Source organism: Quercus lobata, chromosome 4 (assembly GCF_001633185.2).
Source record: "Quercus lobata isolate SW786 chromosome 4, ValleyOak3.0 Primary Assembly, whole genome shotgun sequence".
Lineage (NCBI taxonomy): Eukaryota > Viridiplantae > Streptophyta > Magnoliopsida > Fagales > Fagaceae > Quercus > Quercus lobata.
In genome coordinates this window covers 61,075,654-61,096,505 of record NC_044907.1, presented here as the reverse complement: position 1 = coordinate 61,096,505, position 20,852 = coordinate 61,075,654, and the positions used below count along the sequence as shown (strand labels likewise).

General features: G+C 38.2%; 1 protein-coding gene across 1 annotated transcript; it reads right to left on the bottom strand.

Annotated features, from left to right (window-relative positions):
- Positions 1-16,527: 16,527 nt before the first annotated feature.
- On the bottom strand, positions 16,528-17,436 carry LOC115985527. The gene has a single exon (XM_031108466.1). The coding sequence runs from the start codon at positions 17,434-17,436 to the stop codon at positions 16,528-16,530; it is 909 nt and encodes a 302-aa protein (XP_030964326.1).
- Positions 17,437-20,852: the final 3,416 nt, after the last annotated feature.

The following is a 20,852-nucleotide window of genomic DNA, read 5'->3' as shown; positions in this document are numbered from 1 at the left end:
AATCGAAAATAAGTAAAGGTCTAAAGGACTACAAGAACATATCTCTGGTTGATTATAAGCAGCTGAATACTCAAAAATAAGATATAAATCATTACTAAAAAGAGCACAATTCTGACAGAACTATATCAAAAATAAGATACAAATATACATCTGATTCATAACAATATTGAGAAGAAAAAAACAATGAATATAAAACCCCTCTCCATCCTATTGAGCAGAACTATATTAAAAATTCCACTTGTAAATAAGAAAATCTAAAGGATTAAATATCCTCTACAATTGGTAATGAAGAGAGCACAATTCAGTTCATATCTCCAATAGTCACCAATTTGTTGCATTTAAAGAGTCCACTGCACTAATCTGAATAGGGAGAAGAAAGGAGGTGAGCTAACAGCTGAACAAGAGACTAAAGTTGTTTTTTCACATTCCTGCGCAAAAATGCACTAACAACTAAACAACATATCTATATGAATTTTAAAACCTTTACTTTGCTAAAACAGAGTTGTTCACTAGACTTTTCTATTTCCAACTTAGCTCAACAATGAAACAAACTAATTGAACATATAAAAAAATCATAATAACAACTTATGAGAAGGGCACCACTAAAATCTTTGATAAATGGCTTTTGACATCCTCAATCAACCAAAAAACGACCCTAATGAATCTACAACTCATTGTAGCAAGTAAATTCACCAAAACATTGCTCTGCTAGCTATTTGAACGTGAGTTAAAGGACTAAAGTATAATTTTTTAGCATCTCATTTATTAACAATGTAAGCGCTTAAACTTTGCAACTCAACAGTGAACAAATTCTCAAGTCACTAAAGCTTGAAACTGAAATTCAGTAACAAAAGAAATTCATTTTGGAACTTATGCAGCATAAAGTTTCTACTTACGTCCAATTGTTCTAATATCTTCATAAGTTGGCTATATGGCTGAAAAAAGCCATCAACTCCCTGCACCACAAAGGCACAATTTTAGATCCTGCACCACTAATCCCTACTGATATGATTCCTACCTTATAAGCTTCCACTACATGAAGATATAATGAGAATTTTAAATATATTCATCATGTGGTCCAACATTCTCTTTAAAAGTTAGTGCACATATAAATCATTACTAAGAATTGAAAAAATACAGCTCAAAAACAAACTATTAGTCATTGTAAGTATTTCCCCCAACTAATGACATTATTTTTAACTTACCACCCAATTTAACAGTTATGGGGTTCACCTTGAGTTAAGGACACTTTCATACTGAAGAGCACCAAAGCTTCATTATCATCTCCTAATCTATCCTTGTTAAATTTCTTAGGCTATGAACAACTACTTCTAAAGTCACTTGATTGCCACAGATTATAAAAACAGGATTATGGATCAAATACCATTAATATATATTGATTAATATCACTAGTGAACTGTTGGAAAAACTGGTTTTACATCTCATACAAATCCCACAGCAGAAGCAACACAAGGATCTATTTTATTCATGAGAGATAACATGTAACATTGAATTCTAGAACAAAGAAGAGAAAACGTACCTTGGTACAATAAAATTCAAAAATAAGACTTGAGAATACCTTCAATATTCATCCCAATTCCACATGGTACCCAAGATGAGTGGTCTCTCAATCAGTTCTTACATACATTAATTTTCCTTTGGAAAAGTGTATTCCACAAAAACTTGTAGAGAAAAATTGTTTTCTCTTCTTTTAATCATATATACGTTTTAATTGTCTTAACAGTTACTTTATTTAATAACTCTTATTAAATACTAGCCTCATCACACGGATCCAGATCCACTCCATTTCTATTTGAAATGGGGAGTGTCCAGTTAAGGATTAGGATTTGCCTAAAAACAGTCCAAAGGCCTAGAGCATTCCACCTCATTTAAAAGCTTTAACCTAACCAAATGGCAAACTCAAAATTTGTAACCAGAGTTAACTCTCGTCCAAAACCCAAAAAAGCTACCCCAGGATCCCAGCAAGGTAGCAACCATATCTTCAAGTTCAGATCCTTTCAATCTCAACCCCGAGTGCCCATCAGCAACCAGCAACCGAAGTGATCAAACACTGATTTGGCTTGCTCTAAATTTTCAGTTTGATTATTCTTTTTCATTGATAGAATAACCACTACTTTTAATTCCATTTTTTGACAAAAGAAAAAAAGGGCCCAATTATAGTTACTAGAATCTGAAAATATTGTTGGAAATGGAATGAACAAGACCATGATTTACACTTCATGTGGAGAAATAATTGCATGGTCCTACTTTATAGGCAAAAAAAAAAAAAAATTGTCTTTATTTTAAGAATCTAATTTATAAATGGATAAAGTAATTTGAAAATTAGGGTCCGTTTGTTTTTACTTCAAACGGAATTCAGAAATCATTTTCCAGAAAATAGCATGTTTGGTAGGTCCGATAAATTGGGTCAAACTGAAAATATTTTCAGTTTGACCATAAAATAAGGCTTATGAGGTGGAAAATGAATTCAATTCTCATTTTCACTTCAAAATATTTCCCGAGAGAGAGAGAGAGAGAGAGAGAGAGAGAGAGAGAGAGAGAGAGAGAGAGAGAGAGAGAGAGAGAGAGAGAGAGAGAGAAGAGACTTCGCAGGCGACCATAGACTGAGCTCCAGTTCGACGATCGCACTACGTCGATCGTCAATTGTAACACCACGCCGCTCGTCGATCGTCAATCGCAACACCACGCCGCTCGTCGATCGTAGCACCGTGTTGCTCGATCTTGCCTCCGCTCGATCTCGCCTCCACCGCGCTATCTCACCTTCTCCTCCGCCGCATGATCTCAATTTGACCGGATTTGATGAATTTTTTTGCTGGGTTTTGTTTCTTTTGTGAATAAGTGTGGAATTGATTCATTATCCACATGTTTACAGTTGAGGAAGTGTATGGAAAATTGGGTGGCTTGGCTATGTAAAATATTTTCTGTAAAAATGTTTGAACGAACCAAACACCGGAATTGATTTTCTGTAAAACGAATTTTGAGGCAGCCAAACAGATTGACTACATTTTTCTTTCTTGAAAATAGCATTTTTGGAAAATATTTTACGGGAACCAAACACAACCTTAATAGGAGAAATACCTTACTTTTTAGGCAATGTTTTAGTGGGAGTTAGCGTTATATTTTTACCGAATTGTCATTTACTTTTATCTCTACATAAATATAGGGGTATAAAGGCATTTTTGAACCAAAAAAATGAGGATTCTAAACAGGAGAAACCCCTTAAATAATAGTATAGAAAAACTAATTATCTAATTGGGTTAGCCTTTTGGGCCAACCCAATTGGGATTAAGTGTGTGGTTTGGAATGGGACCAAAGGGACTAATAAGACTCTAACTCCAATGGGCTTCAGACTTATCTGTCAACTTTTGACAAGCTCAAAATTACCATTAATTATATAACAAGTACCACTATGGAAATATAATTGCACTCTAGGCCTTATTAATAAATTATTTCTTAAAACTCTAATATGATATCATTTGACCCCTTCATGAAATATTCATAGTGAATAAAGTCATAATAAACTGTCACTTTTTGAATAACTACTTTATTCCTTGAGTACCTAGTTTAATCTTTTTATTTATATTTCTTAAATCTAATTCCAATAAATATAAATTTTAGTAACTCTTTACTAAAGTGGCTAGCCCTACATAATCAGTTTCCTTTAAACTTATCTTAAGGGGATATTTCATGTCTCTATAGAAAGAGATTATGGATTCCATCTTGAGAACATGTGTTCCCTTAACACTATGTGTGGTTATCCAACATATTGAGATTTTGACCGTTAAACTAGATCCCACTCCTGATATATCAAAGTAACTTACATTTCATGATTAGGTTCACTATTCTCTCAGGATTGAAAGTCTATAAAATTAGAAGTCATGAGATTAATTATTCAAGTGACAATTGTTAATTGCATAATTAATCTCATAGCGGTCCAATTCAATATGTCTTACACACTTAAGACATATCAATACATCAACTAGAAGTCTCCACTTCCATGATCAAGACAAACCATCTTAGTTGATGCATTATAGTCTTCGCAGAAGAAACACCCAATTTTATCATCGACTACGAACTATATTTTGCGTTTACAAGGAACATGTGATTTATATCTTCTATAACTAAATTACATACAATGCATTTCAAGGACTATAATAATATCCAATTAGTTCATTTACAAATAGTCTTATATAATTAAAAAAATTTAATTATTTATAACATGCTAATAAATTGGATTTTAGGGCACAAACCCTAACATGAACAAATTCACAAGCTCCTATAACATATCTTTCAACCAAATCCAAATGCAGTACAAGAATAAGAAAACCAAGATATAAATTAAAAACAAAATAGTCCAAGAAAAAAAAAATACTTGGCATTTAATTAGAGCTAATTGAGCTGCGATTATTAAAATTACCTAAACCTCATCACTATATGTAATGTGTCCAGAAATGCATAGGTGTTCAAAATCCTCCACAAGGTGCTCCTCATCATGATTAGGTATTACTAGAAAAGTAACAAACTAGTAGTAAATATAAAAAGGGAGAATGCATAATTTAATAAAAATTACAAGTTGATGAAAAAGAGATTTACCTTGCCCATAAAACAACCAGCTACGGGAACATAACAAAGCCTCTGCATTTTGTGGTAATAGACAACTGTAGTACTTATCAAGAACTCGACCACCAATGCTAAACATAGACTCTGAGGCAACAATAGCGATAGGAATACTCATAATGTCACAGACCATTAGTGAAAGTTCTGGAAAGCGACTACAATTTGATTCCCAATATCGAAGAATATCCAAGTCCATATGAGTGTTATAGTCGAACCAAGTCTATTCCAAGTACACATCTAATTGTGACTTACTATCAATTGAACAAAAAATTTGACTCTCAAATCTATCAAAACTAGCTATATTAGCATCTCTCACCTTCTCATTAGCGCCACTACTAGATGTATTTTCAGCCATATTGTGTGCTTCATAATTAGTGGTGCGTAAATATTCATTGAAAAGGGAATATAACTTGTCACAAAGATCCATCACCATTTTTGTCCCATCAGTGCCATAAAGTTGTCTAGAATTGAACTTCACAAATTGCAACTTATACTAGGGATCTAAAATTACAGCAAATGATAGCACAATGCTGTAACAATCCCAATATTTATCAAAATTTTCTTTCATGATTTTTGCCATGTCACTCATTACTATATCATCATCTTCCATCTATTCTAAAATATGAAAATGAATTTTCCATATACCATGGTATAAGTTGGTACTAGGGTATTGAGTGTTTGAAAAGAGAATGGTGATGTCATAAAATGGCTTCAAAAACTTTGTTATCTTCCAGGTCTTATCCCATTCATCATCTAAGGGACAAGTGCGAAAGCTTCCATCAACAATACTCAAATTGTGAAATGCTTCCCAAAATGTAAGAGCAGTCTCAATCATTAAATATGTCGAGTTCCATCTTGTTGGCAAATCTTGTCGCACTTTCTTACTAGTTAGATTAGGGACTTTTTGAAGACATTTGACAAATCTTAACTTCCTCATATCATTGCCTTTCACATATTTAACACTTTCACGTATGTTGTGCATAGCTTGCTCTATAATTTTCAAACCTTCTTGCACAATAAGGTTTAAAATATGAGCACCACAACAAACATGAAAGAACTCACCACTACAAGGCAAAGATGATCTAAAAGAAGAGTTTTTTTTCAAACTATTCACCAATGTATCATTGTAAGAAGTATTGTCTAAAGTGATTGTAAATATTTTTTTTTCTCAATGCCCTATTCTTTTAGAATGTTAAACAATCTCTCTGCCAAAATCTTACCACTACGAGGATGTGGCGTATGAGAAAAACATAAAACCCTCATCTGCAACTCCCAATTTGCATCAATTTATGTGCAGTGATAACCATGTACTCATTCGTTGTGGAAGATTTCCACAAATCTGATGTTAAGCAAATCCTGCTCGGGACTAACTCTAAAGCACGTCTGAGATTTTCATTTTTTCTCTTATAAATTTTCAAAACATTTGACTTTGCTGTATTCTTAGATATTGGCTTAACATCAGGATTTAGAAGGATATGAATCTCTCTATTAATCTCATGCTTTGCAAATGAAAATGAATAATTATGCTTAATAATTGCCATTGCAATCTTTTCACGATTCATATCTTGATCAATGGGAGGATGATAAGCCCACTATCATTTTCTTGATGACATCTCTTAGCATGACGACGTAAGTTACTAGTTCCATTCTCCTTATTTGTCATTAAAATATTAGTACATTTTCCACACTTAACTTTTCGATGGCCATCTTCATATAAAGGTAATATTTCAAAATCATTCCACACTTCAAAAGTCCTACCCCTACTTCTTTTGCTAGCACTTGAATTTGTTTGTTCAAATTCATCCATCCCCTCAGTTACAGACATGGTTCCCCTTAAAAGATAAGACAATCAAAATGACAATTTCTACAAATATATATTTCAAATCAACCAAAATCACAAAAGGCAAAAATATAGGTGACAATTTAAATAGAACCCAAAAAGTAAAAGAGGATAGATGAAAATCATCAAACACCCAGAAAAGAAAAAGACATACAAAAACCTATAAACAAGAGTTATATAGCAACAAAGAGTGAAAGAGCAATTTATGAAAGAGATTTACTTGAAATAAAAGGGCAATAGACAGTTTTTGTTTCCAAGAATCTACAAACTCATCACCAAGCCTGACTTAGTTGCCTTTCCCTTCATCTACACAAGAAATTACAACAAAATCAAAATATTTTTTTTGGTCTCCAAAAACCCCAAACCCAAAATTCTCAAAAACTTTAATTTAGAACTCAACCTAAGAATTGAGTGACTTACCTGAGGAATCTAATGTGAAGATTGGAGACCTAGTTCATGTTGCACTCTAATAAAAGGCCTTTGACAAGTTTCCGAGAGGGAAAGTGAGCTAGAGTGATGAATAGACATAACCTTCAACGATGCCTCTCACTTCTACACCACCATTGAAGCCCAACCTCAAATCTACTCTTCAAGTACCTTCCATCTCTCTCTAGATTTTCTTTAATTTGAAGTTCTAACCTGTTTGGTTACTAAGAAAATCTAAGGGAAAGAATGTATTTTAATGTTAAGGAGAGTGAGACTAAGAGCTTGTCGAATTTTTTGGTTTAGGTATCTAGAATTTATGTTGTTTATTTAAAAGTTTTAGATTTTAGATGGGTTTAGTGGGTATTAGTGGGTTTATCCATTTAGACCCATCTAATTAAATAACCTAATGGGTCTTTACCCATTTAACCCAAATATTCAAATGGGTTGAGTTAAGACTTATCTAAATGAGGTAGGTTATAGGTGGGTTCATGGATATGAATGAAAATTGCCACCCCTAGCTGCCAACGATTTTTTGTACTGTGCTTCCTGGTTTGTGTTGATCAAAAGGAAGCACCCTTTTCATGTTAGGTGGAATAAGCTTGAGCTTGGTTGGATGAAGCTTAACACATATGGCTCTTCTTTAGGCAATTTGGAAATAGCTAATGGAAGGGGTTTAATTTGTGACCATAGTCGGAGATAGGTTAAAGGGTTCAACTGATCTATAAAGGTAGCATCTAGTTTTGATGCCGAACTTTGGGCTCTTAGGGTTGGTTTGATGCTTTGTACTAGTTTAAACCTTTTGGCAATGAAGATAGAGCTGCTTGATGCTAAAGTTGTGCTTGCCTAGGTTACTAAAGAATTTAATAGTAATTTACATCATGTTTCTCTTATCATGGATTATAGGACCCTCATCAATGAAATTCCTCAAGTAAGAATGGAGCTCTGTTTTCATGAATCAAACAAATGTGCGAACGCATTGGCTAGAGATTCAAGCCAATATTTTATGCTTTCTAATAGTCTGCCTGTGGACTTATGTATGCTATTATTTTATGACAATTATGGTTTGTATTATGAGAAGTTGTGACCTTTGTATGCTGACTTTGCTTAGTTCTATTAATGCATTTTGGTTTCTACCAAAAAAAAGAAAGAAAGTAATTAAGTGTAGCAATTGTGAATAAGTGTAGCAACTGTGATTAAGCGTAGCAACTTGTTGTATGAAAAGGCATGGGTTACATTCTAGTAACTTTTTTTTTTTTGGTTTTTTCAATAAATTCATCTTATTTAAGGAAATTTTAGCAAATCAAACTCACCAAATTGAAAATCATCAGAAGATCTTTCCAATAACATCTCGTTTGGGCCAATTTGAGGTCGTTTGATTATTATTTAATAAAATTGAGCTATAATTAAACTTTAATGATATGTTGCCAAAATTGATCGACAAACACCTTTTTTTTTTTTTTTTTTTTAAAAATTTTTTTAATGATATCTTGCTCATTTCAAGTCCAATATGGGCTCGTGAACTGTCAAACTAAAGAAAATTAAATTAACTACGACATGGGCTAGAATTTATCTTGATAAAATAGTTAGATCTTTTTTTGGTTAAAATATGGGTCATGGGTTGGCCACGATCAAACTTTTAAAAAATTATTGAAAATATTAATCTTGACATAAAAACATGAAATTTAGCACTTGAGAATTTTTTTTACTTAGTTTGACTACATATCAACTTAGTCAAAAATTGGTCAACAATGGTATTTTGGTTGTCATGACTTTGAACATGGAAAACATGGTAATCTACCATCCAACTGAGATAAATTCCAACATTTTAAACTTTCCTTTAATCCCAAGAAAAAAACGGTGATTTTTATAATTTTTGGAAAAGGATGGGATTTTGGCAGGCAAAACGAGGCGAACAAAATATGGTATTGACAATTTTTTCACATCGAGTCTGATATCGCTCCGAATCAGTAAGGTGGATGATCTGGCTTCGGTGGGCTGCTGAAGCAGTAGAAGGCCTACAAAAAGCAAGCGCAGTAAAAAGGGGACTGTAGAAGACCGGCCAAACCCCCTCCGATGGCAAAGTTAGTCTCTCAGGAATGAAATTCCAAGTTTTTGGGGAGTGAAATTTCAGAAAAATCTTACCTTTCTCAGGTTCAGACCGATCCTTTATATAGAGATCTTGGGATGGTTATTTGTCCAATAACCTCCCCAAGATTTGTGGAAGCCAATGAGTCTGGAGTTAACTTCCTCAACAGCTACTAAAGTTGTAACTGCTAACGGAAGTTAACTCATTTGTTCATGGTGATAGCTACGGGTTTAGTACCCATTACAGGGAGTTGAAAGTTTTCTAAGTGTTGTGTGTTCGTCCGTCTAGTGTATGATGATATGGTCGTCCTTGGACATTTAATGATCGTCCATGGACGACCTTCATGGACGAGTTTATCGTCCATGGGAGACTTCACTGATCAAGACTAACATCATCTTCCATGAACATTTTACATTCTTCTGGGGTAATTCTTGGTCTAACCTGCTCTATTGGCTCTGGACGATGCCTTTGGACGAATCAGAGTTGGACTAATTTTCCAATTCCCCATCAGTTGCCCCTTTGTTCAAAAGGTCGTCTAGGACATTGTTGTGATTTTAATAAGATTTCACTTTTTTGTGAGCCACGTTTCACTTTTTTGTGAGCCACGTGTCACAAAGCTGTTGGTTGGCCAGTCGTGTCGATCCCGTTTCCCAAAGGAACCGCCACGTGTCAATTTTCGAGTGGCGAGCGTCGTTTCATTGACCCTGTTGCCGGGGCCTATAAATAGTGCATTCTCTTTCATGCCCCTTACTTTCCTCTCATTTTCCCTTCTGCCATCTCGTCCAAGAGCCTCGTCTAGCCCTCGTCCTAGTTCTATCAGGTATTTCCTCTTTCTTTTTAGGGTTTCATCTTAAATCTTTCTACATTTCAGCCATGTCTTCGTCTAGTAGTATAGAGAAGGAGATAGACGAGTACCAGGACGTTTCTTCTGGGAATGAAGGTAGTGAGGATAGTGTAGATAGCTCGTCCTGTAGTGATTCCTCAGACGAGCATTACTCGTCTGGGGTTCCTGTCATTCCCTTGGAGGAATTGCAGGAACTACAACATAGGATGGCTTCTGGATCTGGGGCTAGCTCATCCAGACAGCCATCTAGCCCTCCTCAAGACAAGGAAGAGGACGAGGAAGATGTCATTTATAGTTGTGCCTCGAAGGTAGCATCCACTTTAGACGCTGCCAAGTTAAAAACTCTTGTAGATAGATACCAAATTCCTAAAGAGTTTAACCCTCGTCTACCCAAGGCTGGAGAATGGTGTTGTTTTCCTTCCTCTGGTTTAGGGGTATACATTTCTTACCTTTTAGCTGGCCTTAGGTTTCCTCTAAATTCCTTCTGCAGAGACCTCTTCCAAAGGTTGGGTATTGGACCTAACCAGCTCAACCCCAATGGTTGGAGGACGATAGTCGCCATGCAAGTGTTATGGCGTGAGAAACTGGAAGGGAACCGTCCAATTACGATGGACGAGTTCCTTTACTATTATAAGCCCTCGGAGATAAAGAAATCTGCTGGTTTTTACCAGTTCTCGTCTAAGGGCTCTTATTACAATTTAATTAAGGGTCGTAGCTCGTCTGACTGGCTTTGGAAAAAAGAATTTTTTGTTATTTCTAGAAATTAGGCTGGGGACCCAGCTGATGTGGGTAGTCCCCCCTTCCCACCTTTTACCAGTCCTCTAGGTCGTCTTCGTCCTGATGGTATGTTTTCTTTCCATTTTATTTCGTTTCTCCTTACTTTTTTCCTATCTTTCAATCGTCTAACTCTTTCTCTTGATGATGCAGCTGTTGTTCGTCCACGCTTGGACAAATTTTACTTAGATCGGATAGACGTAGTTCGTACCTTCCCTGAGAGAAGTTTCTACGATTTGGTAACTCTCAGTCGTCTAGTAGCTTGGGGACTCGGCCTAGTGCCTACTGCAGAGAACCTTAGCCACGAGGAGACTACTCGTCGAAGTAAGTATCATCCACTTTATTTCATTTCCCTTTCTTCCTCTTTTTTTTTTCCTCGTCACAGGGATAACTACAATGAGGGAAAACAAAGAGAAAACAGTGACTAGTGGGGACGAGGATGTTGCTGCACCCCCATCTGTCCAAGTGGCTTCCGTCCAGGCTGGGAAGAGAAAGTTTAAATCAATTTCCAGTGCCGTGGACCTGGATGACCTACCTAGTTGTCGAGGCCCTAAAAAGCAAAAGCCTGGTAAGACTTCCCTTCCCAAAGTCCCCAAGTTTACACCTCTGACAGTGAACTTGGACGACCTTCTCGTGGATGTGGAGCCCGTCCAAACAATTCATCCTGTCCAGACCGATCCTCCCCCTCCACCCAAAGCTTCTTGCAAGCCTAGTTCGTCGGAGCTGTCTGATCGTCCTTCCAATCTAGTTCTGGACGAGGGTTATGCATGGAGGACGTTCAAAGGAATTGTCACTGAACGTGAAGTTAATGAATGCTACAACATGTCAGTGAAGGAATTTGAATGTTCTAGCATCCATGACCTTTTTAAGGTAAATCTTTCCCTCGTCCTTGTGTGTAAAAAGTTTTTAACTTGAATAGGGCCTAACTCCTTTTCGTCCACATGTAGGCTATGTCAAAGTTTTATACAGCAACCTGCCAAGCCAAGGAACTTGTTGCAGAGGCTAAGATGGCTAAGGACAAAGCCAAGGAGCTAAGCAATGAAGTTCTGCTAAAAAAGGAGGAGGTCCTTAGGTTAACCGAAGATTTTAATCGTCTGGAAGGAAGTGAGACGAAATTGAAGAACGAGGTGGAAGAGCTTAAAGCTGATAACTTAGAGAAGGATACCCGTATCGTCCATCTCGAAGGACAAGTCTCAGAGTTTGCCTCGTCCTTAGAGAAAGCACGTGAAGAAGCCATTACAGCCTTTAAGAAGTCTGACGAGTACAAGAATTGTCTAGACAGCCACTACGCAACTGGCTATGAGGACTTTTATGCTGATGCTAAAGAGGCATATCCTGACTTGGACTTCAATTCTTTTAAGCTTCCCCTCGCTACTAAAAGTTCCTTGTTGCAGACGAGTTCTGAGGACGTCAACATAATGGACGATGCTAACACTGAGGTGACCAAGGACGACCCCAAGACTAACCTGCCTAAGTGATTGCATTTTCCTTAGAAATTTACTTTACTTTTATTCACCTTTTCCTGGAAGTGCCCATTGTTTTGGGATTTTTACTTATTTTATTCAAGTTCATACAAGTACAATTGTCCCGTCCAAGATTATGGACGAGTTTTATATACAATTGGTTTCATTTTCACAACTTAAGAGGTTTTTGGATGTGGGTCATCCACCCTTCTTTAAGTTTCATGAACAAATGAATATTTTCTATTTTCTCCTTCCATTGTGTTTGAATACATATATTTCCAGTTTTATGTATGAAATTTTTATTTTCATTATTCATATCATTTGTGGCTATGTGGTTCGTCTACCTAGGAATTCTGTTTGCCTCATCTTGAGTATAGGGGTGAATTTTTTATTACATCACCAAGATAGAGCAAATTGAATCCTTTTAGCTTATGTATAGTTCTTCTATGAATGACTTCCTTTTTTATTAGATTTTATTCATCATTCAAATTTAGGGACGACCATATTTTCGTCCTTGATGAGACTTCCCAGCAATTTCTCATTCATGCAATGGATTGTTACGTTGGTTTTTGCAGTCTTTGTTCGTCCATGTTTTGGACGGCCATTTCTCGGATTTCATCTCGTCTTGAGCTTTAGACGGATATACCTTTAACTCAGGCTTCATCTCGTCTTATGCTTTGGACGGATGTACCTCGTTTTATTTTAACTCAGGTTTCATCTTGTCTTAAGCTTTGGACGGATATACCTTGTTTCATTTTAACTCAGGTTTCATCTAGTCTTAAGCTTTGGACGGATGTACCTTGTTTCATTTTAACTCAGGTTTCATCTCGTCTTAAGCTTTGGATGGATATACCTTGTTTTATTTTTCCTTTTGAGGAAAGCTTATGGATGATACATCCTTGCGTCCAAGGATTTCATTCGTCCATGCTTATTTTCTTTTTTGTGGATCAATCTGAATGTATATACAAAAATAAAGGATTCCCATAATATACTTGAAAATACATCATATATATATTTGAAAATCCAAACTTATGTAAACATTCGTCCATAGACATGGCACATGCTCGTGAGCTAATGCCTTATGGAATTAAAAATACAAACCAACTTGTCCATGAATAGCACAAAAGTGAAAACACTAATGTACTTTCTAGGGGATTATTAAAATACTTAAAACACATAATAGTAGTAAATAAACATGAGATACTTCTGCTCATCCAGCTATCTCGTCCAAGGCCACTTTTGTCAAGAGTCGGCACTTATTGATGGTATTTCCTTAGGTGCTCAACATTCCAAGGGTGTTCTAGCCTCCGTCCATCCAAAGCTTCCAGATAGTAGGATCTTTGCCTCTTGCAGCTGATAACCCTATAAGGTCCTTCCCAATTTGGCCCTAGTTTCCCGTAGGCCTAGTTTCTTGTTGCCGAGGTAACCCTCTTTAGGACGAGATCCTCGATGTTGAAGCGCCTTGGCTTCACCATGGCATCTTATTGTCTTGCCATAAGATTTTTGTACCTCGCTGTTCTTAGTTCTGCATCCATCCTAACCTCGTCCATAAGGTCAAGGTTAAGACGAAGCTGCTCTTTGTTTTCTTCAGCTTGATACTTTCTCACCTTGTGGCTCGTCATGTGTACTTCTGTCGATATAACTACCTCACTTCCATAGGCTAGCTTAAAAGGAGTTTCCCCTGTTGGAGTTCTCACTGTCATTCTGTAAGCCCATAAAACACTTGGTAACTCATCCGGCCATACTCCCTTTGCCCCTTCGAGCCGAGTCTTGATAATCTTCAACAAGGATCGGTTTGCTACTTCTACCTGGCCATTGGCCTGTGGGTGGGAGGGTGAGGAGTAATGGTTCTTTATTCCAATCTGTTCACAAAATTCCCTAAAAGGTGTGTTGTCAAACTGTCGTCCATTGTCAGACACTAGTACCCTAGGTACCCCGAATCTGCATACAATGTTCTTCCAAACGAAGTTCTTGACATTCTGTTGTGTAATTTTTGCTAAGGGTTCGGCTTCCACCCATTTTGTGAAGTAATCTATTCCTACTACTAGAAACTTCATTTGTCAAGTTCTAGTTGGAAAGGGCCCCAAAATGTCCAGTCCCCATTGCGCGAAAGGCCAAGGGCCATCATTGGCGTGAGATACTCTGCTGGCTGTCTAGGAATGTTGCTGAAGCACTGACATTGATCACATACTTTAACATATGCTTTAGCATCAGCTTGGATGGTTGGCCAATAGAATCCGCTACGGATGACTTAATGGACGAGTGATCTGGCTCCCGAATGGTTACCACATGCTCCTTCATGAACCTTCCTCAACATGTAATTTGCCTCGTCCGGAGCCAAACATCTTAAGAGAGGCTGGGAAAAACCTCTTTTGTATAACACTTAGTCCATAAGTATGTACCTGGCTGATTTAACCCTGAGCTTCCTAGTTTCGTCCTTCTCTTTTGGAAGCCTTCCATCCTTCAAGTATGACATTATTGGGGTCATCCAATTTTTGTCACCCTCTATCTGCAGCATCTCTGGAAGGTCTATACTAGGCATGTATTGTACTGCATCCAACTCGTCCACTGCTTCATTCGTAGACGCTTCCTTTGCCAGAATATTTGCTTCCACATTCTCTTCGCTTGGGATTTGAATGAAATCAACTTTTTTGAATTTCTTTACAAGGTGCACTACCTTCTTTAGATATTTCTTCATTCTGTCTTCCTTGACTTCACATGTCCCATTTACTTGGCCTATGACCAACTAAGAGTCTCCCAAGACAAGTATTGAGTCTGTTTCTACAGACTTAGCCAACTCTAACCCCTTTAAAAGGGCTTCATACTCCACTTCATTATTAGTAGTCTGGTATTGCAAACGAGCCTTGTACTTTAACTTGTCTCCTTCTGGCGACTGCAAAACAACTCTTATTCCTCCAGCATACAATGTAGACGATCCATCTACATGGACGACCCATTTTTTATTGTACTCTCCTTCCCCAAGATCCTCGTAACTCGGAGTGAACTCTACAATGAAATCTGCTAGGGCTTGAGCCTTTATTGCATTTCTCAATTGGTACCAAATGTCGAATTCACTAAGCTCCACCGCCCATTGAATCAGCTGTCCTGCGGCTTCCAGCTTGTTCATTGCCTTCTTGAGCGGATGGTCCGTCATGACAATGATGACATGAACTTGGAAGTAATGTCTTAACTTCCTAGAAGCTGTTATCAGTGCAAAAGCTAATTTCTCTATAAGCAGGTACCTTCCCTCTGCTTCTCTGAGTGCTCAGCTAGTGTAGTACACAGGTTTTTGTACTTTCCCTTCCTCTCTTATTAGAGCTGAACTTATGGCGTGTGGGGACACCGCTAAGTATAGGTACAGTTCTTCTCCTTACATTGACGGACTTAATAACGGAGCTGTAGTGAGATAGTCCTTTAGGTCTTGGAAGGCCTTTTGACATTCATCCATCCATTCGAATACCTTCCTGAGGACTTTGAAGAAAGGTAAACATTTGTCTGTGGCTTTCGAAACAAACCTGTTCAAAGTAGCGACTCGTCCAGTGAGGGATTGGACTTCCTTGATATTCTTCGGTGGTTCCATGTTCAATATGGCTTGGATCTTGTCTGGATTCACCTCAATTCCTCTCTGCAAAACCATGAACCCCAAAAACTTTCCCGACGATACTTTGAATGCACATTTACTTGGGTTCAATTTCATCTTATATCGCCTAAGTGTTTCAAAGATTTCCTGTTGATTGTCTAAATGGCTTCCCTCGTCTATGCTCTTCACAAGCATGTCATCGACATAAACCTCAACATTACGTCCTATTTGTGGACGAAACATGTGATTTACCAACCTTTGATAAGTTGCCCCTATGTTTTTCAAACCGAAGGGCATCACTTTGTAGCAAAACAAGCCTTGGCTAGTAATGAAGGAAGTCTTTTCCTGATCAACTTCATCCATCTTGATCTGATTATATCCTAAGAAGGTGTCCATGAAGCTCAGCAACTGATGGCCAGCCGTAGAGTCCACCAATTGATCAATGCATGGCAAATGATAACTATCCTTGGGACAAACCTTATTCAAGTCAGTGAAATCTATGTACATTCTCCACTTGCCATTTGCTTTCTTCACCATCACCACATTGGCTAACCAATCTAGGTAATAGACTTCCTTAATGAACTGTGCCGTGGTCAGTTTTTGAACCTCTTCCTTGATTGCCTTATCCCGTTCAGGAGCGAACACCCTCTTCTTCTGACGAACAGGCTTAAAGAAGGGGTACACATTCAATCGATGAGTGATTACACTTGGGTCGATTCCCGACATGTCGTCATGACTCCATGCAAAAACATCGATACTCTTTCTCAGGAACTGGATGAGGTCTTTTCTTGCCTTCTCCTTTATACCTGTTTCAATTCTGGTGAATTTCTCGGGATCATCTTCTTGCAAAAGAACATCTTCCAATACTTCTGTGGGCTATGCAACAACCCTTCTTTCCTCAATGCTCATTGTCTGCACTTGTTCGTCCAAAGCCATCATGACTAAATAGCATTCTCTAGCTGCCAACTGATCTCCTTGTGCTTGCCTTATCCCGTAATCTGTAGGGAATTTGACTGATAGATGGGAGGTAGATGTTATCGCCTTCCAACTGTTTAGAGTTGGTCTTCCAATAATGGCATTGTATGAAGACGAACAGTCCACCATGAGGAAATTGACTTTCCTAGTTATTTGCTGCGGGTATGACCCTATCACTACTGGTAATGTAATGGTGCCTACAGGCTGCACCTTCATTCCTCCGAACCCTATCAATGGTGAGCAAACTGGACGAAGTTGATCCCGCCCAAGCCTCATCTGTTGGAAGGCAGGGTAGTACAATATGTCTGTTGAACTTCCATTGTTAACTAACACTCCCCTGGTTGTATAATCTGCAATAAGCAGAGTAATGACAATTGCATCGTCATGCGGGTGATAGACCTTCTCAGCATCTTCATCGGTGAAGGAAATGGCTGGCTTGTCCATTGATCTCGTCCTTATTGATCGTCCAGAGAGCTGGACGTTTTGCACCACTTTGAGATACATCTTCTTCGACTTGAAAGATTTCCCCATTGAGTTTCCTCCAATGATAATCCTTATCTCTCCTAGTGGGGGCCGGGACGATTCTTCCATTTTTCCTTTCAACTTCTCATCTCTATGATCCCTTCCAACGAAGTACCTCAGCTTTCCTTGTCTAATAAGATTCTCAATTTGCTGTTTCAGGTTATAACATTCATCCTTGTCATGCCCATGGTCCCTGTGGAAGTGACAATATTTACTCTTATTACGCTTATTGGGATCTCCCTTCATCTTCTCTGGCCATTTTAGAGAAGGGTCGTCTTTGATTTGCATGAGCACCTGATCAAGTGGAGCGTTCAGGGGCGTATAGTTCTGGCTTCTTCTCAAAGGATCCGTCTTCCTATTATCTCGTTCCTTCTTATCTTCCGTTCATCCCTTCTTTGGACGAGGGCCTTGTTCTGAGTGGCGTGCTGGGTGCGCTTCCATCCTTTCAACTCTTTTCCTCTTCTTGGCTATAATCACATCTTCTGCATTCATGAAGTTTTGAGCCAAATGGACGAGCGCAGCCATGGTTTAAGGCTCCTTCTCATATAGCTTGTGGATAAATAGATCAGAATTAATCCCGTTATGGAAGGCCGCCAATAGAAGCTTGTTGTCTACCTCGTCCACACTAAGGGCTTCTCTGTTGAAGCGAGTGATGAATGATTGAAGGCTTTCGTTCTCCCCTTGCTCTACGGTCAATAAGCTGGACAAAGAACGCTTGTGTCTCTGTCCCCCAATGAAATTGTTAACAAACAATTTGCTCAACTCTTCGAAAGAACCTACAGAACTCGGGGGTATTTTGCTGAACCAAACTCGTGCCGGGCCTTTAAGGGTGGTGGGGAAGGCTCTACACATGATTTCATCAGGGACCCCTTGAAGGTGCATCGTTGTCTTTGAAAGTAGCAATGTGGTCAAATGGGTCACGCGTTCCATCGTATGAATCCAGGGAAGGCAGTTTGAATTTTGATGGTAGAGGATGACCGTTGATGGAAGCCGTAAAGGGAAAATCAGTTCTGTGGACCAAATCTTCTATAGGATTCGTCCTCCTCATGTTCTCTTTCATTTCCTCCATGATTTTCTTCATTTGGTCCATCTCTTCTTTCAAGTGTGGTACCGTCCGTAAAGTGGTGCCTCTTAACTGACTTCCAATCTCAGGATTTTCTCTATCGCCATGACCTTGTGTTTGTCCTCCTCCTTCACGTTCCTCACGTGTCTGTCTTCTCTGATTGATCTCCATTCTTAACTTTTGGTTTTGGCGAGTCAATTCCGCCATTGTAGTTGCCATAGATTGCACATGCTGAACAGACGATGTCTGCTTGACTGGTGTAGATTGGCGATCACGTTGGGGATCGCTTGAAGCGCCTCTGCTTTCTTGACGGCCTAGGCTAGTAGCCCTCGATCTGGTCCTGACCATCCTAACCCTTTGTTGCGGAAAAGAAAGTTGCAAAACAATCTCTCCCCACAGACGGCGCCAACTGATATCGCTCCGAATCAGTAAGGTGGATGATTTGGCTTCGGTGGGCTGCTGAAGTGGTAGAAGGCCTAAAAAAAGCAAGCGCAGTAAAAAAAGGGACCGAAGAAGACCGGCCAAACCCCCTCCGATGGCAAAATTAGTCTCTCAGGAATGAAATTCCAAATTTTCGGGAGTGAAGTCTCAGAAAAATCTTACCTTTCTTGGGTTCAGACCGGTCCTTTATATAGAGATCTTGGGACAGTTATTTGTCTAATAACCTCCCCAAGATTTGTGGAAGCCAATGAGTTCGGAGTTAACTTCCTCAACGGCTACTAAAGTTGTAACCACTAACGGAAGTTAACTCATTTGAGGGATTCATGGCGATAGCTACGGGTTTAGTACCCGTTACAGGGAGTCGAAAGTTTTCTAAGTGTTGTGTGTTTGTTCGTCTAGTGTATGATGATATGGTCATCCTTGGACATCTGATGATCGTCCACGGACGATCTTCATGGACGAGTTTATCGTCCATGGGAGACTTCACTGATCAAGACTAAGATCATCTTCCATGAACATTTTACATTCTTCTGGGGTAATTCTTGGTCTAACCTGCTCTATTGGCTTTGGACGAATCAGAGTTGGACTAATTTTCCAATTCCCCATCAGAGTCCTTTTTCAATCTTTGTAGTAGTCTCACTTCGACTCCTTGGCACTTCAGTAATGTAATCTCCTCTAATTCTATCCACTCCTTGAGTCTCACACCATGTTTGCCATCCTTATTTGTCGCTAGCTCATTGATTTTTGGCCTCGCCTCTTCGATTCCAATTGCTCCGCTCTCAAGTCTTTGAGTCTCTCCTCCTCACCTCTCTTCAAACCCAACAATTCAAAACCATCTTCAAAAAACTCTACCACACAATTTCCAAACTCGCCTCCATGCTTTTACCTTATAATTCATGGCCCGAACTCCTTCCATTTATTTTCCTCTGCATCACCTTCGATAATATTAATCTTCAGGAATTGTCTCTCATCATTTTTGCCAAATTGGCTCATAATAATATTTGTGAAACCCCATTCCTCACCTCATCACTCTCTATAACATTTACCTCAATTGCCTTAGCTCCCCTAGCAACAACATTGATGTTATCACGGGCCTTGGTGCTGCTATCAACTTCATCCCATGCTTTGAGATAATCATTGTCTTTATTGGCAATATTGGACTTTAAGTATTGAACGATAGATTTCAGTAATGAATTTGTCCCAAAATTTTTTATTTTAATTTTAATTTTGATAGAGAAAAAAAAAGAAGGAAGAGTGCAATTTTTTAGGAGATTGAAAATTTTGACACTCTTTAACTACTGCAAACACAAAAAGACATTAATTGAATGCTTAGCATTCAAAAGAAAGATAATATTTTTAAAAATAATTTTTATTCATTAAATTTTTGGGTTTAATTAAAATTTTTAGCCTTTTTTTCTTAGTGAAAGACCTTACTTTATTATTTTTATTTTTATTTTTTTACAATACTATAAGACAAATATATATAATATATTCTATTTTAAATGGTCTTCTTCTATTAAGGGTCTTAGGCCATTGCCTAATGGTTGAGCCACCTCTAGATGGTGAGAAAGTTACCCCGGTTCACGGGGTGGCGTTTTGCCATGCTGATGAATATGCTATTGGATGTAAAGGATGATCTTGGGTGGCACAATGATGAGAATGAGGATGAGGATGCTGGCAAAACTAGTAATTATGCCTTCGCTCACGAGTGTTTGGACAAGTTGTTGATTTCGTTGGGAGGGGATACCATTGTGCCCATTGCTTTGGAGCTATTCCTGACTTTCTTGGCCAATCCGAAATGGAAAGGCAATTAAACCTCACTGATTGTGGCTAAAGCTCCGTTTGGGTAAGGCCTTTTGTGTTTGTGTTTAGAGTAAGTTGCAATTTTTTTTTTTTTTTTAAGTCCAGCGCCTCTTCCATGAACAGTGCAAACAGGCAAATGCACAGTGATTTCATTAATGAACAAGAACCGAAATATATATATATATATATATATTATTGTTTTCAGTTTTTAGCAAAATAAGTGGTATCCAAACGTACATTAAGCCTAAGCATATGGTTATTGGACTTGAGTTGTGAATATATGATAAAACTATTGAATGAATTATCTCTTGTTGTTTTAGTCATAGCATACAAGTTTTGTTCTTTGTTATTATTTTCTTAGCAAGGATGATGTCAGACAAGATATAAGGATTTGCTT

What these genes read in the sequence shown, in the direction of transcription:
- LOC115985527 (XM_031108466.1), bottom strand. Translation starts at nt 17,436, where the DNA reads ATGCAAATCAAAGACGACCCTTCTCTAAAATGGCCAGAGAAGATGAAG.